This window comes from Pseudonaja textilis, chromosome 5 (assembly GCF_049901715.1).
Source record: "Pseudonaja textilis isolate UNSWEBS1 chromosome 5, rPseTex1.2, whole genome shotgun sequence".
Taxonomy (NCBI): domain Eukaryota; kingdom Metazoa; phylum Chordata; class Lepidosauria; order Squamata; family Elapidae; genus Pseudonaja; species Pseudonaja textilis.
The window spans coordinates 1-23,119 of record NC_141994.1 but is presented as its reverse complement, the minus strand read 5'-3'; the positions used below and the strand labels follow the sequence as shown (position 1 = coordinate 23,119).

Here is a 23,119-nt window from a genome sequence, read left to right as displayed (position 1 = left end):
CATAGTTTTCTTAAATAATTAAAAATAGTAAATTGGTAAATAAATTCTTAATAACTAGATGTGTCCACTGTGACATTCATTTTGTAAATGGAGATATTGTCCCCAACAGTCTGTTTGTGAGAACCTCTTGTGAAAATTTTTAAAAGGTCCACCTGTCATATGTTAGATTTCTTAAACAAATCAATTGTGACCTGGGCATGCTTTAGAAAAAGCTATTAAAGCACAGCAAAGAAAACTGGAAGACTCCACTATATTATTTATCAAACTTGCCTAGGAAAATTAAAATCATAACCAACACCTTGAATTGGACCTAGAGCCAACTGGCAACCAATGAAGATCACATAAAAATGGTTGCACATGGACCCTTAAAACTGTCCCTAGGACTCCCTTCTCCACCAACCATAACTTCCAAGCAGTCTCCAAGGGTAGCTCCATGAAGGACAGTGCTGAGGGACAGCATATCCGCCATAGGTCAGCCACGTGGTAGTAAAAGCAGCATGGCAGAAGTTCAGCCACCAGAGGTGTCTATTGCTGCAATCTCTTGAGATCACCAAATCCTGCTTAATTTATACTAGGATAGTTATACTAGAACATCAGACTCTTGAAAGAATTTGGCCACTTGAAAACAAACACTTCGGTATGCATATCGGAGTCAACGTGCAGCACGTTTACTAAACCCTGGTGTTTCCTAGACCACAGCTGGGAACATCTGATCCAAAAGAGAAGAAACAAATCCAGGACAGCCAGATCTATCTTCACTGAGCTATGAAACATTAAGAATGTGAAGTGTCTCCCTGAGAAATCCTACTTATTTTACGGAAACTATTAAAACAGCGAGTAGAGTAGTGCGACGGGAACCTTTTCCTGGATCCCCTGCCCTCAGCCACTCCTGCCCTGGTCACCTTGTATTTGGGCTACTGCTTTGAAATACAGAACCATGATTAGCATTCTTCTCTAAGCAACATCTGCCATCCATTATTATGAATGTTTCACCATGATTTATTTATTCATTAACTAGGTTTTCAAAACAAGGATATTTGTTAAACAGCATATTATTTGTATAAGTGAAAGCAGTTCAAGAATTCTGCTTTTTTCCAACGTAATTTAATTTGTGTGTATGTGGGGGGGAGAGAGATTTAGTTTTGCGTGGAGATTTTAAACAGCTGCTAGTTAAGACACACTCCATGCCTCTGCCAGGGTGGTAGAGTGACCTTAAGGTTAGCTCAGCTTTAGTTCCTGACCTGAATATCAGGACTAAGAGAGCTGAACTTTAGCCTAGAATCTTTTTTTTCCCTATAGATACACCTCAGTACAAGATACAGTTCACTAACAATTAAACCCATCTTCTGTTTCCTACATAGTTTCAGTTTAACCGTCAGTTCAAATGACCTTTGTATAGCCACCATTGATTTGTAAGTTGCTCAGCATTGTTTTTTTCTTATTGGAATGGAGTATTTCCAGTGTTTTTTAAGAAGTTCCCAACCTTGTCCTTCACTGGACCTCGGGATTTCTATGAAGTCTCACCAAGTACATCTCTAAAGTCATTGAAATCAGCTCTCCTTGCATGTCTGTGCGTGTGTGGCTAGGCTTCAGTTTCTTATTCTGTAGCATCTGGAACCCTAAGATGAAGTGGCCAATTGTTCTCCATGTTTTTACTTTTTCAGTCAGTTTTTCTTCTTGGTTAGGATCAACTCTAGGAGGGCTGATTTCCTTGTCCTTTGTTAAATTATCAGGGAAATTAAGAAACACCTTTGAGAAACTGTAGACATCTTGCAATCTTCACCATTCTTATTTTCCAGGCCAGGCACAAAATCAGGCCTCCAAGGTCTTACAAAAGGCCAACCCGTTTGGGCTCATCATTTTGCATATTTGACTGATTAGTAAGGCCAGTTTAGGAGGCCACATTAAATACATATTATGGAATCTGTATTATAACATGGTGGGTTTTTTCAGCCCAATTACTTCCTCTGTATACGGACTCCTTTACCTCACTAGAACATTGTTTCCCATCTCATATACTTCTAATTCCCGTAGTAAGGTATAGTAAAGTCTTTTATTCTATTACTTTGCATTTTGTTTTGTGTGTGGGTTTGTGCATGTCTGAATACTGCCCATATAAAAACTAGGGTCAGTCTTACCATGAGACAGAGTATGCTTCTGGTTTTAGGTGATAAAACTGGGAAGAGTTTATTCTGGAAGAGACAGGCATGTGTGGCGTGGCTTCCCTTCGTCTCTTCATAGTTGGCCAGAACAGGAATTCTAGTCCTGACAGAACTCAAGAAAAGTTTGGTCTCCTCAGGGGTGGAATAGAAGTCTACCCTGTTTAGACAGCTGGTCCTGCTGAAAAGAGATCAGTGTATGTAGGGAATAATTGGTCAGGAAGAAGAATTCAGTGGGAAAAATTCATTTGGCTGTGCTGGTGTTTAATATTATGAAACTTACACCCACATTCCGGTTTGAGCCTCTGTTCCATTTAGATTTTTCCTACCACAGAAAAGTCCATATTGGTCCCAATGACTCCTGATGCCACATCATGCCAGCTCTTCGTCCCTCAATTTCCTTTTCCCCTTTTCCCCTTATTCAGTTTATTTGTGAGACAGAAATTTTCCATGAAGTTTGGAAACAAGGTAACAAGGTAAGCAAAATTTAAAATTAGCATGATTCGTGTGCGGTGAAAAGGTTTTGATCCTATCACATCAATTCAGAGGCCAACACAGCTGAGAGACTTTGCTTCAGGTAGGTTTTTAGGGTCCATGGTGCTGATGCCAGAACCTGCCTTGTGCCCATTTTCTTAGGTATGCAGGTGCTGGAGTGGAACGGCTTTCCTCTGACGGGCAAGAGCTACGAAGAGGTCCAGAGCATCATCGGCCTGCAGAGTGGGGAAGCTGAAATATGTGTAAGACTGTGAGTTTTTCTTCATCTTCCTGTTTCCATTATTTTTTGGCTTCTTATGGTTTCTTGATTCACAGATGTTAAGTGGCAAACTGCACTTTATAATATTTGATATGAAAAGAAAATGAATGTGATTTTAAGTATTAAAGGAATATCTCCTTATTCCTTATAGTAAACTGATATAAAAAGAAATGGGATTAATGAACTAGAAACTCTGCATTCCACTTGAGACAGAAGTGTCAAAACAATATTAATGTCAGAGGACATACTGACTCATTTTAAATTACATAATAATCAACCACCATTTCTGAAAAAAAATTCTTTGGCAACGTGTAAACCAAATGGGTTCGTAACATATTGTTTATTGCAAGAATGCTATTAACTTGCATAACACTTAGATAAAAGGATTTCTGGATTCAGTTTTCAGTGAACTCATAAATTCTTCAACAAACCCTGATGGAAATCTACTAGATCTACAAGTACGGAGATCTATGGTTCAAAGATAAGTGGTTGTAAAGCCCTCTGTGATTCATAATACTGGAAAAAAGTTTAACACGTAGGCACAGGTGGTTACCCATCTGGATATTGTGTAAAGTGTATGTATTTCAGCGTCCGCTACATTTCTTTCGTTCATAAGTTTACCCCCAGCATCCTTCTTCTCCAATCACAAAGCATTCAGAGCTACTGAAGGTAGCCATGTTCCGCAGCTGCTTCATCTGCCTTATCTCTCCGGTGATGATCCTTCAGGGTCTAGACAGGGATCTTTTTGTCTGAGGTTTGTTGTTCCTCCTTTCAGGAATGTCATCATGCTGTCAGATGGTGAGAATCCCCAACATCTGGAATTGCTTGAGCCGGGGAAGATGGGTAAATAACAGCATCTAACATGGGTGACAAACTGAGGTGGGAAGGATTTGGCTTCCCTTGTACAGTCTGTAGCTTTTGCATTTATAGCAAGAGTGGAGATAAGGTGGGAGATGCCGAGAGTGTGCCTTTTGGGTTTTTTTCCCTTAGAGAACTAGAAAATGTTTAAAGTGGAAGTAATTTGGTGCAGGAAAGTTCCATCTTTTCTCCCCAAATGGGTTGATCCAGGCATCCCAGCTTGGTTCCTATCTTCCCAGAGATAGTTTATCTGGAACACCAAAGTGTGAAATTCCAATATTTATTTGATTTAATGTTCTGGATTCTTTTCTGGATATTTTCCACTTTGTTTCCTCTTATTGTTGTAAAAACTGAGCAAACTGTAGGTAGACATGATGATGTGGTTGTATGCAAAACTGACTGTGAATTCTTGGGCTCGCAGTGGATAAAACAAAATCTCCAGGAGTCGATCCTAAGCAACTGGCTGCAGAGCTGCAAAAGGTTTCTTTGCAACAGGCTCCCGTGGAGAAGGGGTCCCACGGGCACTCGGGGACAACATCGGCCACCTCCAGCTCTGTGCCCAGCCCTGGGCAGCCTGGCTCTCCTTCAGTGAGCAAGAAACGGCACAGCAGCAAGGTAGGAAGGCGCTTCGCCCTGGGGAGGAATAGATGGCGGGGTGAGAGGCTCTTTTGTTTTCTGCACCATCAGAAGCCGTAGGGTGGCTCATTCGTGACTGCTTTGGAGACTTCTCATGGTGCTCACAGGCGTTGTCTACACACAAACACACAACACCCTTTATATACACACACACACCGACACACACACACACACACATACAGACATATATACATACCCAAGCTTAAGCCTTGGATGTATTTGTATAGGCAGAAATACTAATTTAACATTGTAGTCTGATAAGAAAAATTCAAAGTATTTAGGTCTTTTTATAAAATAAATTATGGCTATATTAATCTAGAATTCTTAATAAATAAGTCACCTTTGAGACTAGGTATTAAAATCAGAATTACTACAGGAAATATCACCATTTTACAAAGTTTCATTTCAGCTCTGAATTTTTAGGCCACCAAATGAATAGTTCATTAATCTTAACTGTATACTTTTAAGAATGTTGTGATAATTCTAATCCAGTTGTAAAGAGAGGCAAATAACAACCAGTGCTGGTTTATTTGTTTTTAAATGACAGCCTGCTGAAGTCTCAAAGGGGGGTCCCCATCCCATAACCGGAGAAATCCAGGTAACAACCTCATATTAAATTGTTTACCTTTGTCAAGAAGTATGAAATTAATTGTTGTGGTTGTACTTTGGGATAAGGTAACAATGCAGCGATAGAACAATTTGGATGTTTGATACAGTAATTGGATTATTCAGTAAAACATGCTTTTGTCTTACCTTTGTTAGACCGCGCTGCAAATGGGAGGGAGGATGCTGGAGCCAGGGAAATAGGATGTGGTTAGACAGAGGAGGAGGAGGAGGAGGAGGAAGAGGATATTGCAGAAGGCTGCTTCACTGTTGACCACATTCTATTCCTGTGCCTGCAACAGGAACTAATTCTTGTATTTTTTCATGGTTGGGATTAAAAGAAACCCCGTTCTTAGTTCTGTTTCATTCCTTCCCAGAGGAATGTTGTTCCTTCCCCAACTCTGTTCTATAAGGCTCAGCATATATTCATACAGTTAATACATCAATATAAATTAATAGTGCTGTGATCAAGAGCAAAGTTTTAAAAAATCCTCACTGGAAGCCACCCAGCCTTTTGTCGTTCTAGTGACTGAAAAATAGGTTTCTGGGTTCAAACTCTTAGAATGGACCCAGAAGTAGAAGAATGGGCTGTTTGCACCACAGGAGCTCTGCTGACTCCATTTTCTCAGTAAATGTCAGGCCAAAGTGCCCTCTGGAATAGCAAAGACAGTGGGCAGCAAGCTGGAACAATCTCACTCGGGCTCATTTTTTAATCATTCAAAGTATTTCGTGATCCACTATCTATAATTGCTGTTGCCATCTCTCTGTATTTTTAAAGCTGGCTAATATTCAGATGGACAGCCAGGCTGGCACCGCCATCTTCTGGAGATGAGCCCAATTTGAGAGAGACTTCACCTTTTGTGCCCAGCAGGTGGCAGCACTCAGTCAACCACCACCCCCATCCCCAGAATTAAATCAAATACGCTATGCCACGGGTACCCACATTTCTGACTCCAGCGGCTGCAGGTGGAGGAGGGGATGGTTTCGTGCACGCCAACAGAGCTTTGTGCACTCGCCCTCCGCTTGCACAGCCCAGTTCCCAACTGGCACTGGTTCACGGACGGGAGTGTTGGGGACCCTTCACTCTACTACTTGATTGATTGAGAGATGACAAAGAGATAACCAGGGTGTAGGCCAAACTTGGAAACTAAAATAATGCCAAAAGATGGCAATAAGAAAGTCCATCCAAGGAGTCTATTTTTGCCAGTATGCTTAAATACTTTTCCCCATTTTTCTTTCTTTTTGGAGCTCATTTGCTTGAAGTGAATTTCTTCTGAGATACTTTAAGGGAAGCTTATAATTTTCACCAATTACTCTAGCTTAGTGGGGGGGAAAGGTTGTAAAAACATAATTGGCTTTAAAATGGCTTTATTTTCAGAAGCAGTTCAGAAATAACTAGCATGAATTAATGTTCTCTTTAGCTTCAAATCAACTATGACAAGCAACTTGGCAATTTGATTATTCATGTCCTTCAAGCAAGAAATCTTGCTCCCCGTGACAACAATGGTTATTCTGATCCTTTTGTCAAAGTTTATCTTCTACCGGGAAGAGGGTGAGTAGAGAGACATTTTCACCCATGCAACAATTCTCAGTTTTTCTGTTTTGCGAGAATCCTTTCATGACCACGTAATCAGCATTTCTAGCTTCGCAGGGGTGTGGGGTGGGGGGTGGGGGGTATTGAATTATTTTTCCAGGGAGTTTGGTTGTCAGTCTTGTTAATCCCTCTCTTGCCTGATTGTTTCCTAAGTAACACCTCTTTCCTCATCCCACAAGATCAGCCACAGGTTACATTACAATTAATGAAGAGAATTAACATAAGAAATGATCTCTGTTCATTTTCTGCAAGATGACACAACCTATTCGACCTGGTGAGACCTCACAAGGACGCTTCAAGCTGGCTCCATTCCTGTCCTTCCTGTGAGAGAGAAAAGTTCAAATCAAATCTGCTCACAAAGTGGGAAAAAACAGGACGTTTCTTTTCTCTCTGACAATGGGACATTGGAATCGGTTTTAGCCATAGACCAGTTAAACCAGGATCAAGCTACAATTCAGCATTCTGATCAGCTATCAGTTTCTCATTCTCAGATACGACAGTTGGTACAAAAACCATAAATAAAATCTTCAAGGAAAAATAAATAAAGTGATGAATTATAGTATTTATCTATGATTGAGACCTAATAGACCTATATTGCTAATGCTGTTATGGTGGGCTTTCAGTGTGTGGGGGAGGGCATTCCGTTATGATGTGCCCAGATATCTTGTGTAACATTTATTCTTTCCTCAATTTTGAACCTCTTTTGATATATGGTTGGCATCATGTTTTATGTGATATATGGTTGGCATCATGTTTTCTAACCTTTTGCTTCCTGTATCCCTTTTTATTGCTTTTCAATGCCTTGTTTCTTCACCGGGTTTGCAGCCAAGTCATGGTTGTCCAGAATGCAAGGTAGAGCATTCTCTATTCTTTAACTCTTCAAGCTCTGTGCATGAAAACATCCATCCTGTGTGTACCTCCCCCCCCCCCCGCCCTGCCCAGAATTCCAGGGATCTACAAAGCAGGAAAGAAAACTGCATCCCCCACCTCCAAGAATGGCTGATCTGGTTATCGATGGCCAGAGGTGAATATTTATAATAGGCAACAAATTGACGCAGCAGCTTCTTACGATACCATTACTGGTTTAATTGTGAAAGATCACAACTATTTTGATATAGCAGAAATAATGATGCACTGTCAATTAATAATTATTCTGAGACAGTTTGTGTCTGGCAAGCATCAGACTAGGAACCGGGAGATGGTGAGTTCTAGTCCCCCCTTAAGCCTGAAAACAGGTTGGAAAGCCCTGGGCCACTCATTACTCTCTCTCAGCCCACAAAGTCAGACTTGGGCGAAATGACGGTTCCTGTCAAAGCTGGAGGATCAACACAATCTATCTGGCAAAAACAGACCCTGACCTTGTGGGGAAACATCGGGAAGGAAAAAAATAGCAATTATTCTGCTCCAGTTCTCTAACAGGAATTGCTTGCTAGCAAATGCAAATACCATACTGAAAAATCATTTTTATGCATAAATTGTAGTTTTCCATTTTATATCAGGTTCTTTGGGGTTTATGGGATTCTTGCTATATGTTAATGTTCTTTAAATTTATTTATATGAAATAATAATTGATCCAATTAAGAGGTGAGATGACCAGCCATGCACATTCCCAGCAGTAAAGGGGCTTGTATTATTTTCAGCCTTGAGAAAACACGTGACAATTTAAGCAATATTAAGTTAGTATTTTTATCATTAGTACAGTATTGATTTGATAGTACAGTATTGAGTTTTCCTTTATGATTTTCACATTATTCTCCTATGATTAAAGTCAAGGCTAGGAAATGATATGATGTGTTATTTACCTGATTGTCAGCTGAGTATATTTTACAGGAAAGCCAGTGCTGCTTCATCATTATTTCATATTATTGTGTAGAAGCAATTTGTAAATACAACATATTCCTTGAATTGTTTTCAGTTGCTTAATAAGATATTTCAGAGCCTCCAACTAGGCACGTTGGCTATTCGAAACTTTAATTTTATGAAGATTAAATATGGAGAATGCTCAATAGAAGATGATCTAATGTTGTTTGACTGTAGGAGACTGAGAGTTTAGTTCATCAGGTGTGTTAAAACTGTTTATAAATTGGAGCAGCAGGGGATCCATGAAAGTGATGTTATCCTCTGTTCCTTTGCTTCCGTTCAGCGTTGAGAACAAGAGAAAGACAAAATACATACAGAAAAGCTTGAACCCTGAGTGGAACCAGACGGTCATTTATAAAAGCATCTTCTTGGAGCAGGTCTGTGGCTAAAGGCGTATTTTGTTCCTGGGATAAGAGTATGTCCAGAGTGGAACGGTTTCCCTAATCAGCTCCCCTATCTCCTGGCCGCAGGTGGTTAGTCCATTCCTCTTGGAGCCCTGAGCTCAGGCAGACAGGCGAGATGGGGAAAGGCTCCTTCTCTTTTTTTTTATTCTGAAATAAAGCAATCTTGAATGGGAGGCAGTCCACTTTCCGAAAGGAATTGCACTGATTAAGATAAACAATAGGCAGAGATCTAAATCTAAATGCAACGCCCAGCTTGTCCGACAAAAATGGCCAATTCTGAGTGAAACTAGTTTTGGAGGTTTCCCGGTTTGCCACATTTCAAACTGGGAATTGTTTAGACCAAAAGAAGTAGAACTAATTGAATTAATAATCACTTATTATAATTATCTATCAAATAAAAGACCCTATTTATGAAAAATAATCCATTGGTTTCATATACTTACTATAAAATCTGTCTCATACCCACAAATCCTTTTCATACACAGAAATACGCTGCACAAATTCTCTTTTTAATAGGAATGCCGAAAAGGGATCAAATTGACACAGGTGTCCAAAATGGGATGGGTAGCAGACTTGGAAGGGGAGTAAAAAGGAAGAGGGGAAAAAGGCTGGGTGGAAAAGTTGTTCTTCCTCTTTTCTTGGCATTGGCCACACTCTGCTCGCAGGACGTTGTGTCAAATTGAAAGATATTGACAAACCAGAACATTTTCAGCGATGAGCAGCCAAAAAAGGTGCATGCTCTTCGTAGCCAGAGTGTATCTGGAACAATCGGATATGTCAGGTATATTTGTCTACAGGGACACATAGTAACCAATCTGTCAGGCACTGCAGAAGAGGGCAGAGTGGTTCAAGAAGACAGGATAAGAAGCAAATGATAAGAAAGTCATTTTTAGTTGTTATCGGGAAAACATTCTTAAGAAAAAGCTGTTCAGCAGCGGAGCTAAATTCCTCAGGGCTCTCCCCGGTTTTAATAGCGACCAGGTGGGCCTGTCGGGTAGGAATATGGTTGGGGGGGAATCTCTGCATTGAGCAGAGGGTCAGACTGGAAGGTTCCCAACACGTCTTCCCCACTCGTATGTCCTTTGCAAGGCAGCCTGTGGGAGAAGGGATCGGTGTGTCACCTCAGGATTGCCTGATCTATTCTTCTTCCTTGAATCGCGACGCACCTCTCTGAACGTCCATTATGGCCATTCCCTATTTCCTTTCTTACCCTCTGGCTTGCTTTTATAAATGGGGAAGATCAGTAAATAAACAGATAAATGGAAAACCAAGTTAAATGAGAAGCAACTGCTTTAACTCCCCGTGCTTAAGAAAATGTAGAGAATTGTTCTGGATCAAAATAGCATATATTAGTGGGACGGTATATATTCGCTCCTCTAGGGCAAAGTTATGGAGTATTTGTGGCTGCTATCCTTGCAAGTCTTATGTGATAGTGGTATGTATGTGTATGTATATGTGTATTACACAGTTATAGAAATCTAATAAACCACCAGATTGATTTAAAAGTGTCCAAGTTCAATTGAATGTTTAATTTCATGGATTTATTGGATCAAAATGCCTTTCAATCATGTCTTTAAATTAAAATATCAGTTATGCCATGATACCCTTATGAAGTACATTTCCTTTCGCCTTCCCCCCCAAAAAAAAACATTAAAAAAGAGGTCATGGATATAATCTGTCCAAAGTCCTTAGCCAGAGCAGGAGTTGCATGAGACAACTCCTTACACCATTCCAGATAGCCACTCCTATGGTCTATTCTGGGATGCCTCTGGTCAAAGCTTGACCAAATAACTACTCCACTCAGAATTCGTTCCAAAAATCTCCCTCTTGCCCCCCAGGTCGATGTGAAGATAATAATTACTGAGTGGTCACCTTGTCAGTGCATAGAGGGTACAAGAAGGTATTATTCACTGGAGCGTATTTTGTGGGCTGGGTGTGAATTGCACAATGAGAACTAAAATTTATTATCTTTTGCAGCTGAAAAAGAAAACTTTGGAAGTCAGTGTCTGGGATTATGATAGATTCTCTTCTAATGACTTCTTGGGTGAAGTAAGTTTACTATTTTCCTTAATTTTTTAAAATCTTCCCTTTCCCCAGACGACAATACAATTTTGATTGATGGTGGCTTGCTGACATTGGTGGGAAAGTCGGTCCCATATTCCAGAGCTGCAGTAGTCACATGACTGGCCCTTTGGTCATCCTGGAGCAGCTCCTCTGGTCCATGGCAGGCCGGTGCACCCAGGTGGAGGAGCAGCTGCTCCAAGATGACCAAAGGGCCAGTCCTGTGACTCCTGCAGCTCTGGAATATGGGACCGACTGTCCCACCAATGTCACCAAGCCACCATCAGTCAAAATTCATATTAGTGGTCCACGGGGTTTAAAATTATGAGTTTGGTGGTCCCTGAGGTCCAAAAGGTTGGCGACCCCTGGTCTAGAGAGAGGCCTCACGACAGAGACAGACACACAGTAAATGTATTGTGACATTCATCCATTTAGTAAATCATGGATATCATTGTTTTTGGCTTAGCCCAAAGTGCAAACCCACTTATTAGGGTTTAACTGTACATTAACAAAGCCATCATAGCAATTACCCTTCTTTCTTTTCAAAAACTGACTTAGCATTAGGCTGTAAAGTTATAAGCAAAGTATGATTTCCATTGAGTTTGAGTTTAAGACCACCCTCCATGTCGTTTTCATGCCAAGAATAAGGAGATAGTTTGCCATTGTTTCTTTTGGGGTGCCTTTCAACTCCCTGTTAATCCTGCAGCTTGGCTTTTTTTATCAAGGCTTCCTGTCCCAATCCCAGTTCCAGTCATTCTTACTCTCTGATCATAGGGAAGGTTCTTCTAAGAATGATTGAAACATTTAAATTTTTTGAAATGGGTTATGAAGTTGCATCTGATCAATGAAGTTGCTCAAGTATCATTCCACTCATACATCCTGGGTAATCTTCTCCTAGCCCTTAGGAACTGTTATAGATTTAAAACATAAACATTCATATTTTTCTAAAAAATTAAATGAAATATAATATATAAAACTACAAGATTGTATAATAACAACACAATGCGGTGAAGGCTGAAATCATTGCTGTGTTGCCCCTTTATTTTATACAACTTGGGGTGAGTGGGGTGATCTTAATTTATACCTAAGAATCTGCATCAGAATGTAGAATGTTTGATCATTGCTACAAATTATGAACTATTTATATTTTATTTACTTTTTTAATATATAAATTGCCACTCCTGTATGTTAGAAAAGTTGTTTGAAAAACATTTATCTGTAATTGAAAAAAATCTGAAATGTAAAAAATTGCAGACCCGGTTGATTTTATCCTGAGCCCAAATAAAAGACAAACTGACATGAAAGATGTTTTACAAAGTACTTTAAAAAAAAAAAATCTCATTTTTAAAGAAGGTGAAATTCTGAAGGAAATACTCAGAAACTTTGAGATACCTCAAAGGGTGCATTGGAAATGTCTATATTGTCTTCTACTCTGGTTGAAGCCATAATCTGTTGACCATACTGTCAGCTGGTGCTCCATTCAAAATCCAAGAAAGAAATACTTAGACTCTTTTAATTAGAGAAAAGATATCTTTTACTGGAAGTTAGTGGTAGCAACGAGAAAATTCTGAATCTGGGGAAATAGGCACGTACATCACATATATCAAGGGAGTGAAATGTTCCCACCCCCAATAGTTCAAACGGTTCTTCCAATTAAAAGTTGTGAACTTCATCATGGGGACATCTCCAGGTGGTGATGATTAGTTGACCTTGGCTTACTCAGATAAAGGTTTGCAATTGCGCAGAGAAGAGAAAGCTAAGCAGGAATGAGAAACCCTCCCCAGTTTATACAATATCAGTTATTAACACTTTCAACACTTTCCACCCCCCGTTACTCATGGCAGTCAGAAAGAAGCAAAGGAAAGGAGGAAGATCTTGAAGGCTGACACATACCTGCAATTCTTAAAACAATCCCTCTGAGAAAAAAAGAGCGGTTCTTTCTCCCAGTACTTTTCTCTCATCAGGGGTTTCCTCAAAACTGTCAACCATCACTCCACAGCACAAGCATGAAGGAAGGAACTCGGACCCTCAAAGATCTCCAACTAGGCTCATGAACAGGCTGCTTTTTCTTCTTTCCACTTTTAGATTTTTTTAAGTGCTCATCTTGTGCCCTATAACCATCTCCATTTGTGTTACCATTCCTTCCTTCCTTCTTTATCTCTCTTTTTCTTTTCCTCCCCATAATGTCTTCCCCTCTAACACAATGTAATTTCTAATCTCCTGAAATAAGGACCTTGCACACAAATACTGAACAATCATTGGAACAGGAATGCTGTATAAAACGAGCTTGGAGTGTTGAGTGTTGAGATTTAGTGCACCCAGAATAGTTCTGCTTTTACAAAGCTGGAGGTTTGCTGCTCTTTCTGTCTCTGCCTAGGTCTTAATTGAGCTCTCCAGTGCCTCTCCCCTGGATAACACTCCCCGCTGGTACACTCTGAAGGAGCAGAGTGAAAGCATTGAGCATGGGAGATCCCACTCAGGGCAGAGTAGCCAACCGTCTCCGAAAACATCAGTCATCAAGAGCAGAAGCCATGGTATTTTTCCTGACCCATCAAAAGGTAAGGCTTCCACCCCACACACCCCTCTTTGTGGGCAGCAGGGTAGGTTCTCCTGGCAACCTCTGGCTTTATGGACCATTTGATGTGAAATCAGAGGAGAGGCACTGTGGGTCCCCTAGCTTAGCCAGGAAGTTATTTCCGTTCTTAAGTATGATGGAGAAATAACCTTAAGATGTTTTTAAGTTGAGAGAGAGAGGGAGAGGGAGAGGGAAAGAGAGCAGGAGGGAGGGAGGGAGGGAGGGAGGTGGGGGGGGAGCACTCATAGGTAAAAGGAGAGGAGCGGAGGGAAGGTTTCTTCTAGGTTTTGCCCTTCTTAGGAGGGTAGAACCTATTGGAGCCCCTCCTGAGCACTTGGCCCCTCCTTTACCCAAGCAGCCGATGGAGGCGCTGGGGGCCGTAGGGTGGGGGAAAGGAGATGTTAAAAGAGAAGCAAGGAAAGGCATCCCACACTCACTTTGGAAGCGATGGGGAATGAATAGAAGGTGGTCTCCATTTTGGCCGATACAGTTTACAGCCCGTTCTGGCCATGAGGCATTCGGAGAGTAAAGCTCAGCCCCAGAAGACTTAAGTTTGGCTTCCAGAAGGTCTCATTTCTAAACTAATTCCTGGCAGGAACTCATGGATTGCCTTGCACCAGTCATTCTCAGCTTCAACATAGCAGTAGGAGCCGTGTCTTATTTCACAGGCGTAGAATTGCCACAGGACAAAGCTGACCAGGAACACGGCCACACAAAGGTTTTGCCCTGGAGTTTAAAAGCTCTCCAGAGGCTGTGGAGACCCCATAACAGGGGCTGTTAAGAGCCGATTTGCACTGGAGCCAGGGGCAAAGTAGAGGAACCTACAGCGGTACAAGGGTCACCCACTTTCCAACCTTAACTTCACACCTTTGAGGGAAGAGGGGGCTTTATAGCATTGAATTTCCTTCTCTTAGGAACTACTGGGGTCTTTGCAAATGTCCAGACTGGGCAGGTAGCACATGGACATGGGAGCGGGAGTTTGTTTCTTCAGGGTCTGTGGAAGATTAGGGTTGGGCATTATTCTCTGCTTCTTATTCTCAACAACACAGCAAGGTAAGAGGAGAAGGAGGAGACCCCACCTGTGGTTTTCAGTCGAGGGATGACGGTGTACAAGACGTTCTCTTGCATAGATAATCTCTCTGGTTCTGAGGTGGGTGACGGCTAATGTGCTGTATTCCCAGTGTTTTTTCTCTGACAATTCTTGGCCAGATATGCAGATGCCCACCATTGAGAAGTCCCACAGCAGCCCAGGAAGTTCCAAATCTTCCTCCGAGGGACACCTGCGTTCTCACGGACCATCTCGCAGCCAAAGCAAAACCAGTGTAACTCAAACTCACCTTGAAGATGCTGGGGCAGCCATCGCTGCTGCTGAAGCCGCCGTCCAACAGCTCCGCCTCCAACCAAGTAAAAGACACAAATAAAATTCCTCAGCATGGCAGCTTAATTCTCATCTGTGGCCTTCTCCCACCCTTCTCCCATCTTCCTGCTTGCCCATCTTCCCTGCTGCTGGCCTTTCCTTTCCGCTCTGGGCACACTGTGCATCTCACCTGTTCAGTATTCTGCCTGTTTGTGTGTAAATACATAGAAATACAAGATAATCTCCTTTTCTACTGATATATATATATATATATTTATATATAGAATGCCACTAAACTGGTTGTTTTTCCAGCATGTTTCCCATTTGCTCAGTATGTCATGATCCTGCACTTCTTATGGGAAAGGTTTGCAGTGTTTTGTTCCTTTGGTGTCACTAAATGCCTCAACTAATTTAAATCTTATATACTTTGCTTCCAGCTCTACCCCTACCTGAGAATTGTGGAAAATTTATAAAAAAAACCAGCACACTAAATTTGAAAAGCAAATGGGGTAGACCTATTATAGAATATCAGAATTTGAAAACTAAAATGAAAGAACATATTTGGTTCAGTTTTATACTAGTAAATGTTCTTTCCTTTGGACAAAATTATTTTTTTAGAAACAACATCCTTGAAATGTTTTCTTCAACCAATGATAATATTGTACAACCAGACAGAAATTCATGGGCTGTAATTAAAATTAAATACTGGCTTTATTATCGATGTAATCATTAGCCCTATATTATATGGGGGGTATAAGAAATGTTAATTAGCAATGAGGCTTGACAATTGCAGCTGTATTTCTGTATTTCACCACGGGTAAATCATTCTTTCATGGAATTACAGGTTGAGGATTTAGTGTGTGGCAAATTAGTGTAATCCAACGGTGGCAATTTTTGCTCTCCCGTGACAATTGGTGTGCAGCCACTGTTGCGTAATGCAAAAGGCAGGAAATCAAATCCTCCATGTCTTCTTTATCCTTTTATTTTAATTAAAAAGAAACAGCCAGTTTAATTACCATTTACTGCTCTTCGTGTGTGATGTCTCTTTGGAATTCAAAGAAACTTTGCCTATTTAAATGCAGAAAAGAGAACCTCCCTGTTTCTGTTTGCATGACTAACATTTAAGCTGGTTCCATCTGAGGTACACATTGTGGGTTTCCATTTCACCCATAACTGCCACAGCAGCCCATAAAAGCGGTCAGTCTAATCATGCAAGGAAGCTGCACAGACACAGCATAGCGGGAGTCCTCCCCATTCAAAGAACTCAGTCTGACAATCTGCCTCCACCAGCCAGTGACAACAAAGAGCAAAGCCAACTAGCCCTCAGGAAAGTGATGTCCGATGGACCCTTCAGCCCTGAAGGAGGTGAGCAGAAAGACACCCTGCAGAGGGATCCCTGGCCTGAACCAAAGGCCTTCTGGCTGGGCCCGCTAACTCATTGCACGGTGAAGTTGTTCCTCCGCTTGCGGCCTCCGATGTTCCACTGGGTTAAAAGAGGTTTAAGATTTCTTAATTGCCAAAGCTCTGGTCTCATAAGCTCTGGTTGACATCGACCCTAATACAAAGAGCATCCCTCTTCCTCCAAAACTCCAGGGCATCATGCTGATATTGCCAACTAAATGGCAGGCGTTTATTTTGAACCCCTTAAGCATGATTAAACCATTTTTTGTATAACTAAAGTCTATGGTGGCACACAGGAATTACAACATGGATGCCTTGTTATTGTTTTGTTGTGTCAGTGCTATCACTCTGACATATGCTGTGTATTCTGCTGTGAAAAATCTTACCTTTCAAAAGAAAATCTTTTCCTGGAAGTTGAACAGGGAGACTCAGTGAAGGCAGCTGCTGAATTCCATCCGGAGGGTGTTCGTTTGGTCATGGTAGACAAGCGGAGCTGGGACTTAGCTGGTTTCCCAGGTCTTTTGTATCCGGTTTGAAAAGCGGGTCTTCTGCCATTCCAGGAGCCCAAACGGCCTGAATAAGCAGGAGGTGCAAATTCTCCTCCTCTTGGCTGCCTTTTGTTTAACCAGCCTCTTGAGTGTCCACTGAGAAGAGCCATGTCCTTCTCACTCAGTAAGAGGCTGGCTGTGAACTGCCAGGTCGGTTCTGTGCTATTGCCATATGCGGCAGCTGCTTTGCCCTTTCCACTTTGTGTGGCAAACCTCTATACAGAGGAGTGTCTGAGGACAATAAACCATTCAGACATGTAAAGACAAACACGGGAATTAATGTTCAGCATTTTCAAACATTATTTAAGATCAAATAAAAAAGAAACTGTATTTTCTGTTTCATATTTCTGCTGTGTAATTATGTTAATATTCATCCAGGTTTTTTTAATTCTATGTAAAATTTAATTGTTGGGTTCAAAAATTTCTTAAGCATACTAGCATTCCAGCTACTGAGGTACCTGGACTGTGCAATTTTGTCAATGCACATTTCACCTGTATATAATACCAAGCAAAAACTCTGGGTAAGTCCCAGTCAAAATGTACCGGAGCAAAATCATTAAAACAACCATTATAAATAAACCAGCTTTATTCCTTTTTAGCCAATGCTTTCTAATAAAACATCTTCCCTATTATTGTCAAACCATGGGTTATTCTGTGGTGTCAATTTCTCATGTGATTCTAGTGTAAATCTTATACATTAATAATCAAATATATGTAGCAGCTTTGAAGGCTGCAAGCAAAGAATCGCCAATTAATATACCTAAAGTCTAAAACTTGCCAAGATTTCAAAAGGATCATACATATTTCTAATTTGGCCCAAAGAGAGCAATATTCACATACATACAAACATCTCATTTCACAGGAATATAGAAATTAACAAGAGAGCTCAGTAGTAAATTGGAATGCCTGTCAAATCAATGCCACCATCTTCATACAGCAACCTCTGTATGAAGACATTTAAGGGCTTTGGGCATTTTCTCTGAAATGCTTCTTTATTGATTAATTTCACTCCCACCTTCTCCCATTCTGGCATCTCCTAAAAGGCCCCTTCACTAGCAGGCACCCCAGTTGCCCCTTCGCTCTCCCCCCACCCCCACTAAGAGATTTCAGAGGTCAGCCTTGGTTCCAAAGCAGCCACAGCCATCCCTATTGAATCCGACAGCCCAGCAACTCGGGTCTTGCTCTGGTAGAGGCTGTCTTATGGTACAGAGAAACCCGCAGCCAGGTACTGTTTGAAATGATCTTCTTTTTGGCAAGCCAGTTCAAGACCTGGTGTTTGCCAGTGACTCAAGCCAGATCTCGAACAACCTCCAGAAAATAAAGGGCGGTGGAGCTGAGGGGGCCTCAGGACAAGATTGTCCCGTCATTGCTCTATGACTTGATGTTTCTAGAGTTCCTCGCTTCGGCTGCAGGGACTATTGGTGGCTTCCATGCCTCTCTTCCCCAGCTGAATGACCCCTCGCCTCTCCCTCCCCTCTGCAGGGGTGGCCAGCTCTCCCTGGCCATGTTGGGGTCAGATCCTCTTCTCGCTTTTCTTCTTTCCATGAAGGTTTTCTCTATTCTTCTATTCTATTTATTCTATTTCTCTAGAATAAAATGGCCTGATATTTAACACAAAAGATTAAGAAAACAGATGATAAAAAAGTAAAGTTTTAGGAGGGTTCCTTATAGGTGTTGCTGCCTTCTCTCCCTTTTTGGCTACCCCTCCTGGATTTGGGATCATTAAATGGGTATTATTTCCTTAGATCATTTTTGGGAAATAAAATTAAACAGTTATGTGCAGTTTTAATTAGTGCTGAAGAAATATATTCAAGGACTGAGTCAAAATACGAACTATATAATAGCTGATATTTAACTGATAGACTTCAATCAAATTGGCCACTTACTGCATTTTTAACAGTTGTTCACTATTGTAATCTTTGAGCTACTTGAATTAAAAAGATTGAGTTCTACAATGACATCTTTACTGATAGATTAATGTTGTTTAAGTATCCAATAACTCTGAGGAGATTATGGGAGAAATGTGTTGTTTGGCTAAAAAAGCCTTCTGTCAGAGCCCCAGTTAACATAGCCCTCCGCCTTCAGCTAAGCTGTCAAATTCTGTAACTGCATCTCAATTACACCCAGGTAGCCCACCCAGAAAAGGTAGGGCAAAACCCTAAAGCCAAAATTCATCACAAGGCAGGAGAATATTGTGAGAATACTTCCATTCCCTCTTGCAAATAGCCAGATCTTATTTAGATTAGTTAGGGTTTCATCCGCTCAGCCAAACGGTGGGATCCAATCCCTGTAACTCTTTCTACTCCATGCAGCCAGGTCTACCACCAACCACAGGCCAGGAGAAAGCTCGGTGTCTTCCACTGGCTCATCAACCGGAACCTTTGGCAGCGGGTACAGTGTGGACAGTGAAGGAAGCAACGGCGGCAACAACAACGCCGCCACCACTACCACCACCACCACCACCACCACCACCGGGGACCTTTTCCCCATTCCAAGAATGTATGGGCTTTTCCTTTTATCATTTACTGTGTTTTCCCTAATCACTGAGAAAAGAGTAGACTAGCTCTTCAGAGCTCAGGAAGCAGCTGCCTTCCCTTCTGCCGAATCATTCTGGGCTGCCCTCCTGTCCCATTTCCAGCCTCTGAGTCCCCTCAAGGACAGCAGGAACACTCTTGAGAGAGTGCATTGAAGTCTGTGTGGGGACTGAAAGCCAGTTCTTCCATTGGCAGCAGCACTCAACCCAACTTGGTTAATCTTGGAAGTTAAGCAGCCTCATGGCGCCACTGGCTTTGGCTGGTATTCGGGTGAGGTTAACAATGTGCAGTGGTCAAACTTGAAAGCTGTTGGGGCGTCTTCGTTGCTGTCCAGTAGTTACGCATCAGACCAGATATGGTAGCTCTCAGTGTTACCTTTTATTGAACGCAGGTGCCTTTTTCAAATGGGAATCAAGAGGCTTGCATATTTTTTTACTATCCTACTTGCTTCTCTGTGATCAATTGAACAGATTTTTTTTGTATTCTGTATATTTATATATTTATACATTTACAGAATCACCTTTGTTAATAGCAGACCCACCTATGTTTTTCAACAGAGGAAAGATGAGCCAGAATGGACAAGAAGCCGTGAAGCAATCAGGGGTGGGATTAACAGAGATTGAAGGTAATTATCAAAGTGAATTATCTAGGAGTCTGTAAAAATATTTGTTGCTATTCTATTCATCTAAATGCTATTTTTCTAAAAAAAAAAAAAGCTCTCTGCTTTATTGTAATCAAAAGTGCTATGATGGTAGCAATGATAGGCCTTTCAGTGTAAACAACCTAATGTCAGTAGGCAAATATTATTGAGAGTTTTGCAGCGATAATTCAGCAGCAGAAAAATAAACACAGATGGCTGATGCTTCATTTAACATCTTTATAAACATAATAAGATTTTACAAACCAGTTGTAGATTTCTCCAGCATGGAGCAAACTCAAACAGAAACATGTTGCAACTTCAGAGCAGAGCCCCAGTCTTCAGCATGCAAGCAAGTTAGTTTCATCTTCAATAGACAGACTCAGAGCTCAACATAGCTGCAGAGTTGCAGAACTTAACATATAGCCATGCCTAGGCTACTTTTAGTTTCAGTTTCCAGCCTAGGCTAATTCTAGTTTGTTTCCAAAAACAGTCCTCACTGGCTGACTTAGTTGCTGTGCCTATTCATTGGCTGACCTTGTTATACCAAGCTCTATTCTAGTTCATGAATATTCTCTGACAATTATTCAATGCCAAATGCTAAACTGCATGCATCTCCAATTAGATGGTGAGAAAGGGGACAATTCATCCCATCCAGTGATGTACAAGGATAATCAAATCTAGTGTAGGAAATTAGTTAAACTTGTAGACTGTATATCCCTATTGGGCTTAGCCCTGACTGACACATCTGGAAAGCTTTGGCCCTCACAATAAGGACAGGGCAGGAGAGGGCCACCTTGTGCTCAGTCCAGACAGCTGCTTCTCCCAAGGAGGATCCAGGGGAAGGGTCTCCCACAGGGGGTCAGTGCTGGGAGATGACAAGAATTGCCATCTTGCTTGCAACTGGAGTTGACACCTTTAAAAAGGCAGTGCGTTCATTAACCTCATTTTCTAATCACTTCTGGAAACTGTTTATTAAGCTATTATTGCAAGCTATTAGAGAGCTTTAGAATGACAACTTTGAAAATGCCCGGTGAATTTGCCTTCAGTCCTGAATGAAATGAAATTTTAATCATAAATTTAAAGATTGAAAGACTTTGAAATACATTACAAAAAGCTAAATAAGATTTTGATCTTAGGAAGTTTAAACACACTAAGGATGCAGATAAAATTAGAATATAGAAATTTTTACAATAAGATTTTATAACATTAAAAAAACCAAACAGCTTCTCATAGGAAATAAATTTGTTTTTTACAGGCCATAACAAAGATAAATACATTTATAGTTTCAAAAAAATAGACACTAAAGGGGGTTAAAGACTCTAAGAGGTGGGGGGAAACACAAGCCTACTTTTTCTTAATTAACTGGGACTTAAATATGCAAAACATTGTAACATTGAAAATATTAAAGGAAAGATTTGAAAAAAAAAACCAGCTTGAAATTAATAGGCACAATATCAATAGTGTCAGTCATGTTGTCTGCCTCTATGGATAGATTTTTCTCCAAAACATGACATTGAAGAAATGACAAGTGTGGGATAAATTTTATTTGACCAGATAGTGATGGTTGCACAAGTGATATATGGAGTGGACTTTAAAAGGAAGTCCAAGAACGACTTGGAAAAGAAGTCTCACTGGATATACAACAGAAATGGGACATCAAGGAAAATACAAATGATAAACCAAGAAAGTGACCTGGATAATTTGTTTTATTTCCAAAACAGGGTTGCTAAAATGTCACTTAGGTGAGATGGTCTGGGTAGAAATGTGATGAATGGATAGATATCTGAAGAAACCAAATCCTGCAGCAATATTTAAATGAGCTAAAGGTTAAGATAAAGGATTGTAAAGTTGGTTTACTTGATTAAGATTAAAACAAGTCATATTGTTACTTTTGACAACCTTTTGTGAACTTTCTGCTGACCCGGGGGATAGAAAAAATGTTGTTTTATGGACTTGCTCATGAGATAAGGGGTGGGATATGGCATAAAGAGATAATTTTTGGTAATGGAGAAAGGTGAAATTTGTGTATACTTGTGATGAAGGTTGGAAGTCGCTTCTCTACAATTTCTTTTCTATTAATTATATTTTTGATGTTCTCATTCTTTTTCCTTTTCCCCTTTGATTACTTTTTCTGCACCAAATTCTGGGAGGTCAGGGATAATCCAGCATAATAGCAGCATTTCCTTTCAGTAATTTTGCTTTTTTGTTTTTACTATTACAGGTAAAACTCAGGTGATGGGTGAAATAAAGATTGCCTTAAAAAAGGAAATGAAGACCGATGGAGAACAGTTAATAGTGGAAATCCTGCAATGCAGGAATATAACTTACAAGTTTAAATCTCCAGATCATTTACCAGGTATCATTTGTTCATGAACTGGTATTTATAAATATATATACATATACATATACATATACATATACATACACATACACATACATACATACATACATACATACATACATACATACATACATACATACATACTGTCATGCCCCTGGTGGAGACTGACTCTGAAGAAGAGGAGGGACAGTCAACAGGGAGTGGAGGTGTGGCTCCAGAGGTGGTAGAGGAGGCTGGGGAAGGGCAGAGGCCGGCTGAGCAGTCAGAGGAGGATCCAGGCCCATCCCCTATCCATCCTAGGGCACGCAGGGAGGAGAGGATCAGGGAAAAGCGAGGTCTACTCAAGAGGAGATTACCATGATCCTCCTCGTGGCTTGCAGCTGGGAGCTATGTATATAAGTTTGCAATTGTGCAGTTAGAATTGCTGAAGTCAGTTAGTGTTCACCTTGAAAGAGGTTTATCTTTGCTGGCGTTCTTCCCATGGACTTTTCTCGGCTATTTTCCTGGAGTTTATAATTAGTTATCTCAGCTTGCTTCGGAACTCTCATCAATGCGGTTTGTTTTGGTTTTCTGTTTGCCTCCTTATTTACTTTTGTGACTTTAAATTGTGCCTAATAAAACAGTGAAGTTAAGTTGAAGGCCTTACCAGACTTTAATATATGTTTTGGGTTTTCGGTTATTTTGAGAGACTATGGGTCATCACACATACATACATACATATACACATACATACATACATACATCTGGCCCCTGTTTAGTGCAGGACCCACTGACTTTTTCCTATCCTGAGAAAT

The 23,119-nt window shown here is 40.8% G+C and overlaps 1 protein-coding gene across 1 annotated transcript in view; it reads left to right on the top strand.

The window, feature by feature from the left end:
* Positions 1-22,959, top strand: part of PCLO (piccolo presynaptic cytomatrix protein) — an 81,383-nt gene extending 58,424 nt beyond the window's left edge. The window contains 14 exon segments of the mRNA XM_087933901.1: positions 2,796-2,904; positions 3,689-3,756; positions 4,193-4,386; positions 4,955-5,005; positions 6,432-6,562; positions 7,430-7,456; positions 8,748-8,841; positions 10,846-10,917; positions 13,307-13,487; positions 14,714-14,908; positions 16,152-16,226; positions 19,123-19,309; positions 19,902-19,969; positions 22,206-22,959. Coding sequence (XP_087790027.1) covers positions 2,796-2,904; positions 3,689-3,756; positions 4,193-4,386; positions 4,955-5,005; positions 6,432-6,562; positions 7,430-7,456; positions 8,748-8,841; positions 10,846-10,917; positions 13,307-13,487; positions 14,714-14,908; positions 16,152-16,226; positions 19,123-19,309; positions 19,902-19,969; positions 22,206-22,357 — 1,604 coding nt within the window. The 3' untranslated portion in view covers positions 22,358-22,959.
* The last annotated feature ends 160 nt before the right edge of the window (positions 22,960-23,119 follow it).